General features: G+C 28.5%; 1 protein-coding gene across 1 annotated transcript in view; it reads right to left on the bottom strand.

The window, feature by feature from the left end:
* LOC113812731 (cGMP-inhibited 3',5'-cyclic phosphodiesterase 3A-like) overlaps positions 1 to 10000 on the bottom strand; it is a 75214-nt gene that overhangs the window by 11356 nt on the left and 53858 nt on the right. Inside the window, exons 6-10 of the mRNA XM_070142416.1 lie at positions 5222 to 5374; positions 4224 to 4335; positions 2919 to 3035; positions 2149 to 2333; positions 1 to 24 (exon numbers count right to left, since the gene is read on the bottom strand). The exon at positions 1 to 24 is cut by the window's left edge and continues 180 nt beyond it. Of these exons, the coding sequence (XP_069998517.1) occupies positions 1 to 24; positions 2149 to 2333; positions 2919 to 3035; positions 4224 to 4335; positions 5222 to 5374 (591 nt within the window). The remainder of the gene's footprint in view (positions 25 to 2148; positions 2334 to 2918; positions 3036 to 4223; positions 4336 to 5221; positions 5375 to 10000) is intronic.

The following is a 10000-nucleotide window of genomic DNA, read 5'->3' as shown; positions in this document are numbered from 1 at the left end:
GCTGCGGTCATTGTACAGCACCGCCTGAAGGAGAGGTGGGGGCTTAGGTCATGGCGCTGGGTTGGGTCTGAGTTTTGTGGAGTGTCTGTATGACTGTGTTAAAGTAAGGGTTTGTATATATCACACGAACCCTTATATGGTATATATATCAACTGCAGATATTTATACCAAATTTATTATTATCTATGATGCAGGTATTGATACCAAAACGCGGGATATATCAGCTATGATGCAGTTATTGATACCAAATAGTGGGTGTTATTATTAATTATGTTACACATATTGATATGAAATAGTGAGATATCGAATTTAACGCAGATATTGAGACCAAATAGTGGGATATATTATGAACTATAATGCAGATATTGATGATATATAGGTCTGGTTAGAAAGTTTGGGTAAGATTTTACATATGATGATTATAAATAGCTGCTGAGTTTTGATTTGGGCGAGAAAAACAAAAATCTAAAAAGACCAAGATACCTAAGGAGTAATATCCCTGGGACGCAGTTTGATAATTATGATAATAGCAACAAAAATAACGATAATGCAGGAAAATACACCTATCGTGGAATATAAGGAATATACATAATATTGAAATGTGAAAACATCCTGATAAGATAGAAAAATGGTGTAATAAGCAGATATATTAACTCAGATAACAAAGTGCTGTCTGGTAAAAAAAAAAAAAACGCTTTTAATTGCCTCTCTCGCAGCTATGTTAAACTCATAATGTTTCGCAACTGTTCCTGAACAATATATTTTCATGTGGACTAGGCCTCATGTAGATAATATGATAATAGCGATGATAACAACGAAATTAAATAAGAATGTCAATAACAATGATAATGAAAAGGATAATGCAACAATAAAAATAATGATAATAACAATAACAATGCTAATAGTGATGTTAGTAATAATAATAACAATATCAATAAAAATGCACATGAATAAATAATCATGGTATTGGCAACAAAGATAATGGCTTCTGGATTGAAAATTCGTCTTTCCAGTCTCGAGTCTTTCGGCAGTATAAAGTACAGAGTTGTACAGGGTGTGCTGTACAGGTTGGTAAAAAGTTATTTTCCTAATGAGCATCCGATGTGGAACCAGATCGCCGTCTACTGGATGAAAATGATAATAAAATAGAATTGGAAATAGATATATATAATGATGAAATGAGATGTGGTTCAAATGAAGTTTTTGATGATTGAAGAAAAAAGAAAGAACATGAGAAAGAAACAAAGAAACAAAGAAAGTGAGAAATAAAAAGAAAAGAAAAAAAAAACAAACAAACAAGAAAGAAATATGAAAAGAAAGAAAAAAAAATCCAGTGTTTTCAAGAAAACTGAATACCCAGGAACAGGAACAGGGGAATAATGATAATAAAGATAATAATAGTTATGTCGTTCTTGTACCTATGACTGTTAAACATTGCTGTAACTGTTAGTAAAGTACTATTTCCGAAATTATTATTATCTTATAACTAACAATTGAAAAAACATACGAGTCCTTGTTGGATGTTTGCTATATGACTTTCTCCAATTATTATGCAAATTAGAGGTAGACTATACAGTAAATAGATGAATAAAAATAACTTGAACGAAGCTTCGAAGCAAGTGGTTTACATGATGATTATTATTTTTTAGATTGATTGATTGTTCTATAAATTGTTTTTATTCTGATAATTGGATGATTAATGAAGTGATTGATTGGTTGACAGATTTGCTAACGGTCAGTTGATTGACATTATTGATTTATTAAGTAATTAACTAATTGTTTGGTTGGCAGATTAATTTATTTATTGTTTTTTTTGTTTTACTGATTGATTAAGTAAATGATTGATTGATTGGTCGACAGATTGATTAGGTGATTGATTAAGTGACTGATTGTTTTATTGACTGACTGACCCTCTTATTGATTGTATTATTGACTGACAGTCTTACGGATTGTTTTATTGACTGACAGTTTTACGGATTGTTTGATTGACTGTCTTATTAATTGCTTTATTAATTGACTATCTTACTGATTGTTTTATCAAGTGACTGTCTTACTGATTGCTTTATTAATTGCCTATCTTATTGTTCCATCAAACGACTGTCTTACTGTCTGTTTTTACTGACTAACTGCCTGGTTTGGCGGCCTTACCTGCGGGGCGTTGGTCGTGACAAGGAAGGCATTCGTGCGACCGGGGTGATCGTAGTCGTGCATGGCAGCGGCCGTGTAGAGTGCCATAAGCTCCAGCGCAGGTAAGTTGGCACCCAGGATGCCATAGGTGTCCTCGGCGGTGAAGCTTTGGCGGTGGATCAGCCGGGGGGAGCCGCAGACCTCATCTGCGGAGGCCGGTTCGGTTAGCGGAACGCCCTCGCTCCCCGTCTATGCATATGTATGTATATACTTATGTACAGGCACACACACACACACACATATATATTTTATATATATATATATATATATATATATATATATATATAATGCAATATAATATAATATATGTGTGTGTGTGTGTGTGTGTGTGTGTGCATGTGTGTGTGTGTGTGTGTGTGTGTGTGTGTGTGTGTGTGTGTGTGTGTGTGTGTGTGTGTGTGTGTGTGTGTGTGTGTGTGTATATATATATATATATATATATATATATATATATATATATATGTATGTATGTATGTATGTATGTATGTGTATGTGTGTGTGTATATGTAATTCATATGTATATTTGCGTATATACATATGAATATATGTATGTATATAGATATGTGTGTACATACATGCACACACACACACACACACACGCATACACATATGTATATATGTATATATATATATAATACACACCCACACACATACATATATCAATATGTAAGTATGTGTATGTGTGCGCACTTACACATATATAATGCGTATCACACACACGCAGTCCTCACCGTGCTTGTCCGTTGGCGAGACCGGTTCCGGAGGCAGCATGATGAAGCCCGGGATCGGTTGGGAAGTGAGGTAGTAGACGGAGTGGAGAACGTCGGAGGCGTGGGTTCTGTTGTGGTCTGCGGAGGGAGGAGAAGAGGAATATGAAAGAAATAGAATAAATAAAGGAAATATGAAAGAGAATATGAATATAAATATATGAAGATAATATGATAATAAAATATGATAATAATAAAGATAAGAAAAAAATATGAAGAGAATAAATAAAGGAAATATGAAAGGTATGACAAGTTTTTTTTTTATATATAAGGAATATAAAAGAAATGTGAAAGGTGTGACAAGTTTTTTTTCTTTTTTTGTGTGGCGGATCTGTTGGTAGTTCGTTTTCAAAGATGATTATTGTTGTTTTTGATATACATATATATATGTGAAAAAAAAATATATATATATATATATAGAGAGAGATAGATAGATAGATAGATAGAGAGAGAGAGAGAGAGAGAGACAGAGAGAGAGAGAGAGAGAGAGAGAGAGAGAGAGAGAGAGAGAGAGAGAGAGAGAGAGAGAGAGAGAGAGAGAGAGAGAGAGAGAGAGAGAGAGAGAGAGAGAGAGAGAGAGAGAGAGAGAGAGAGAGAATGTAAATAGACAGAGGATGAGAAAGAGACAGCGTGAAGGAGAGAGAGAGAGTGAATAAATGTAAGTGAGTAAGAAAGAGATAGATAGATAGATAGATAGATAGAGAAAGAGAGAGAGAGAGAGAGAGAGAGAGAGAGAGAGAGAGAGAGAGAGAGAGAGAGAGAGAGAGAGAGAGAGAGAGAGAGAGAGAGAGAGAGAAAGAGAGAGAGAGAGAGAGAGAGAGAGAGAGAGAAGAGAGAGAGAGAGAGAGAGAGAGAGAGAGAGAGAGAGAGAGAGAGAGAGAGAGAGAGAGAGAAGAGAGAGAGAGAGAGAGAGAGAGAGAGAGAGAGAGAGAGAGAGAGAGAGAGAGAGAGAGAGAGAGAGAGAGAGAGAGAAGGGAAATAGACAGAGGATGAGAAAGAGACAGCGTGAAGGAGAGAGAGAGAGTGAATAAATGCGTAACTGAGTAAGAGAGAGAGAGAGAGAGAGAGAGAGAGAGAGAGAGAGAGAGAGAGAGGGAGAGAGAGAGAGAGAGAGAGAGAGAGAGAGAGAGGGAGAAATTGAGATAGATAGATAGATAGATAGAGAGAGAATGAAAGAAAGAACGAAAGAAAGAAAGAAAGGGATAGAAAGAGAGAGGTAAACAGATATATAGACACAGACAAATAAATAAAGAGAGACAAAGCACTCACAAGGGATTTCTCTGTATCCGAGCTCAAGAGCATGGAAGTAGTTGAGGAATTCCTTCGTCGGTATCTTAAAGGTCTCGAAAAGTCCGACTTCGGAGAACACTTGGTAACAGAGCTGTGGGAAAAATAATTGATTAAGAAAAGAAATGAAGAGAATAGTTTATATTTATTGATTTTTCTGTTTATTATGTATTGATATATCTATTATTATTATATTATTATTAATATATATTATTAATATTATTTGATTCCTTTATTATTTTCTTTAAGGAGGTGTATCTCCAGTGCATACAACAATCTAAAAATATTGTAGCTTGAATTAAGGTTTTCCAAGGCGTGTGACATGTAACAATATGGAAGAGAAAGAAAAGAATAAAATCTAACACGTTTATTTATGAAGATTTTCCCGTTTAATTTTACAGAAGGATATATCAGTCAATGATGATCATCCATTAAAATCTTCCCAGTTTTTTTTTATCCAGATATTAGCGTATTTCACAAAATACTGTCAACCTCTATTCTTCGGAAACCTGCAGTAAATTCTCAGGAAAGGGGTAACTGACAACTCAACCCTGTACTCTGGAGATATCCGATTCGTTTAATTTCTTTAGAGAAATTAAATAAATGAGAAATAAAGTTGCGTTCACATGTTTTCTTGTAGTTTAACAAATACATATATTTCTATCTTTAATTAAAAGGAACAAGGGGAGATGGGACCCGAGGGGAGGAGCAAGGGGAGGGGCGGAGCCAATGGGAGAAGGAGGGGCAAAAGGAGATGTGGTAGCAAGGAGGAGGAGCAAAGGGACGGGCAATGGGAGGAGCAAGGGGAGGGGGTGGAGCCAAAGGGAGGAGCAAGGGGAGAGGTGGAGCCAAAGGGAGGAGCAAGGGGAGAGGTGGAGCCAAAGGGAGGAGGGGCAAAGGAGAGCTAAGGATGTCACGCCCTCACCCCCCCCCCTCCATCCAGCATCTTTGACCCCCTTAATTATCTGAATAAAACGTACCTGACTGAGTATTAAGTTGCCGGCCATATCCTGGAGATCGAAAATTGGATAATCCCACTCCGATATCCGGTTGAGAAGAGGGTTTTCTTGAAGGAGGTCGAGGTCAAAGGTCGCTCCATCTTCTGGTAACACGAAGACGCCGTGAGAAATCACCTGAGGAGAACAGGGGAAAGGGTTAGTGTGTTGGTTATACAGGTAGGTCAGGTTGGGTTGGGTTGGGTTTAGGTTACACTGAATTAAGTTAGGTTGGGTTGGGTTGGGTTGGGGCACTTTGGGTCAGGTTAGGTCAAGTCAAGTCAGGTCAGGTCAAGTCAGGTCAGGTCAGGTCAGGTCAGGTCAGGTTAGGTTAGGTTAAGTTGGGTTGGATTAGGTTCAAGTCTAAGTTCTTTTGGGTTAGGTTAGGTTAGGTTAAGTTGGCTTAGGTTTAGATTTCTTTGGGTCAGGTTAGGTTAGCTAATTTAGGTTAGGTTGAGTTGGCTTGTTAGGTTTAAGTTTAGGTTACTTTGGTTTAGGTTAGACTAGGTTTGGTAGTGTTAACTTTCGGTTATTTGGGTAGGCGGGTAGGTTATACAAATTGATAAATGAGGTAGGTAGGTATGTAGGTGAGTAAATAAATAAATTAATGAATATCAATAATGGTAATGATAGCAATAACAATAATTATTATGATGATAATAATAACAATAACAATAATAAAAAAAATAATAGTGATAGTAACAGTCATGAATATGATGATGCTGACAATGGTAATGATAATAACAATGATAATGATAGTAATAAGAATTATTATAACTATAATCCTTATTCTCATTATTATTATTATTATCATTATTATTATCATTATTATTATTATCATTATTATTATCATAATAATCGTTATTATTATTATTATTATCATTATTATTATTATTATCATTATCATCATTTACTGATGAAAAATATCAGTAAAATGATAATAACAAAAAACAATAATTAGAATAACAACAATGATAATGATAATGACAATAATAATAATGGTAATGATAATAATAATGATAATAATAGTAATACTGATAACAGTAATGATGATAATAATGATAATGATAATAATAATAATAATGATTATGAAAATAAAAGTAAGGTAGTATGAATAATAATTGAAATAATGATAATAATGATAGTAATAAAAACAATTATAAGGATGACAATGATAATAATATCAATAACAACTGTAATAAAAATGACAGATAATAACAATAAAAATCATAATGATAATAACAATAATAACAATGACTATAATTAATATCAGTATTTCTATCATCATTATTATAGTACTCATTATTAATCATGATAACAATAATTGTAATAATACTAAGAATAATCTTAGAATAAAAACAACAGCAATAGTAATTATGATAATAGAGATAACAATGATGATAATGATAAAAAAACAATAATAATGATAATTACAATAACAGTAATAATAATAATTACAATAACAGTAATAATAATAACAATGACAATAATAATGATAATAATAATAATAGTAATAATAATACTGATATATGAAATAATAGCACTATTGATAATGATATTAATGATAATAATAATAATAATAATAACAAAAATAATAATAATAATAATAATAATAATAATAATAATAATAATAATAATAATAATAATAATAATAATAATAATAATAATAATAATAATGATAATAATAATAATGATAATAATGATAATAATAACAATAATAGTAATAGACACAATAATGATAATAACAACAATAATAGTAATTGACACAATAATGATAACAATAAAAATAAAGATAAAATAAGACCAATGATGAAATATTCAAAATAGAAATTACGATTATAACAATGATAGAAAATAGTAATAATGATAATGATAACAATAATGATAATTTTAGTAATACTGAGAAAAATAATGATAATGACAATAATAATGATGATTTTAGTAATATTGATAATAATAATAATGATGATGATGATAATAACAGTAAGGATTATAGTAATGATAATAATGATAATGATGATAATGATAACGATAATGATAATAAAGATGATAATGAGGATAGTAATGATGATAATAATAATATTAATAATAATGATGATGATAATAATAATAATAATAATAACAGTAACGATAATGATAATGATAATGATAATAATAAATATGAATAATATCAATAATCATTGTTGTAATACTAATAACATAATGATAACAATAATAGTAATACTACCACTACTACTCCTGCTACTACTGCTATGACTACTAACGATGATAATGATAATAATATCAATTAATGATTTTAATGATGATTATAATATGAATAATCATAGTAATGCTAAAGATAATAATTAGTCATAACAATAAGTGTATATTGATAAGAATCGTTATTATCTTCATGATCATTATGATAATAAAAACAATGATAATAACGATGGTAAAGAAAATGATAATGGTAATGATAATGATAATAACTATGATAATAATGATGATAATTATAATGATGATAAATAATAACAATAATAATAACAACAAGGATAATAATTATGATAGTAATTATAGTAATGATAATTTATGAAATAAGAAGACCAAGGATACTAATGAAAATAATGATGATAATTATCATTATAATGATAATAGTAATGATAATAATAATAATAATAATAATAATAATAATAATAATGATAATAATGGTAATAATAATAATAATAACAATAATAATAATAATAATAATAATAATGATGATAATAATGGTAATAATAATAATAATAATAATAATGATAATAAAAATGACAGCAATAATAAGAATTATAATACGTACATAAGTAAGTAATGATAATAATAATAGTAATGATATCAATAGTAATAGTAATGATAATAATCATGATGATAACGACAACAACAACAATAATGATAAAAACAATAACAATAATAATAATGATGAGATTAATAATAATAATAATAATAATAATGAAATGGTGATAATAATAACAATAATGATGATGATGATGATGAAAATAATAAAAATTATAATAACAATGATAGTGATAACATATAATAGTAATTATGGTAATGATTATGATGATAATACTGATGAAGATGATGATAACATTAATAATAGTAATGATATTAAGATACTAATAATACTGATAGTAATAATGATAATGATGATGATTGGAATAATAATAAAAGTGATGATATAAAAATAATAATGATAATGAAAATAATAATAATAACAATAATAAAAGGAACTTTAATAAGAATTACACCAACTACTACATTCATAATAATAGTAATAATAATAATAATAATAATGATAATAATAATGATAATAATAATAATAATAATAATAATAATAATAATAATAATAATAATAATAATAATAATAATAATAATAGTAATAATAATAATAATAATAACAATAATAATAATGATGATAATAATAATAGTAATAATAAAAATAGTAACAATACCAATCATGATAATGACGACAAATATGATGATGAAATGATAATAACAATAGTGGTGATGATAATCATAAGGATGATAATGATTGTAGTAATCATAACAATAATGATAATGATAATGATGATAAGGATAGTAAAAATAATAATAATAAATGATAATAACGATAATCATAACAATAATAATAACAATAATGATGATGATAATAATAGCAATAATGATAATAATAATAATAATGGTAATAATAATAATAATGATAATAGTAATAATAATAATAATAATAACAATGATGAATATGTATGCCAATCATAAAAACGATAATAATGAAAGAAACAATAATAATAACGATAACCATAATGATGATAATAATAACAATAATAACAGTATCAATGACATGATAAGGATAACAGTAACGAATAACAACAATAACAACAACAACAACATGATGGTGATAGACATAATAATAATTCCAGTAAAAGAAATTAATGATAATAATGATGGTAACACTTATGGTAATAATGAATAATAATGATAGCAATAATGATGGAAATGATATTAGTAATGGTTATAATAACAATAATAATAATGGCAATAACAATGATTATGATAATGATAATAATAATAATAGTTATAACAATAAAAATAATATAATTATATTGATGCTTATAGAAGAATTATAAGGATATTGGTGATAATGATGATAATAATGATAACAAATAACTATAATATGATAATAATAATAATAGATATCATATAAGAAAGAATGCTACAATATTAATAAAACCAACAGCAGCAGCAAGAACAGAAATAGAAATAATGATAATAATAATAATAATAATTATAATGATAACAATGATAACAATAATGATGATGATGTTAATGATAATAATAATAGTATTAATAATACTAATGATACAAATGATAGCAATAATAGAAAAGATACAACAATAATGATAACAATATAAATGATAGTAATATTCATAATATCAATAATAATGATGATGATAATAGTAACGATAATGATGATGAAAATAATGATACCAACAGTAGTAATAATAATAATGATAATAATAACAATAATATTAACAATAACAGTGATAACAACATGAACAACAAAAATAATAGTAACAATGATAATGATGATAATAATGATGATAATGATAATGATACTACTATTACTACTACTACAACTGCTAATGATGATTTTAATAATAATGCTAATAATAATGATAATAATAATAGTGATGATAATAAAGATGATAATCACAATAATGATAATAATAATGATAATTATGATAATAATAA

This window comes from Penaeus vannamei, chromosome 29, assembly GCF_042767895.1.
Source record: "Penaeus vannamei isolate JL-2024 chromosome 29, ASM4276789v1, whole genome shotgun sequence".
In the NCBI taxonomy this organism is placed as follows: domain Eukaryota; kingdom Metazoa; phylum Arthropoda; class Malacostraca; order Decapoda; family Penaeidae; genus Penaeus; species Penaeus vannamei.
This window is presented reverse-complemented; position numbering and strand designations above follow the sequence as displayed.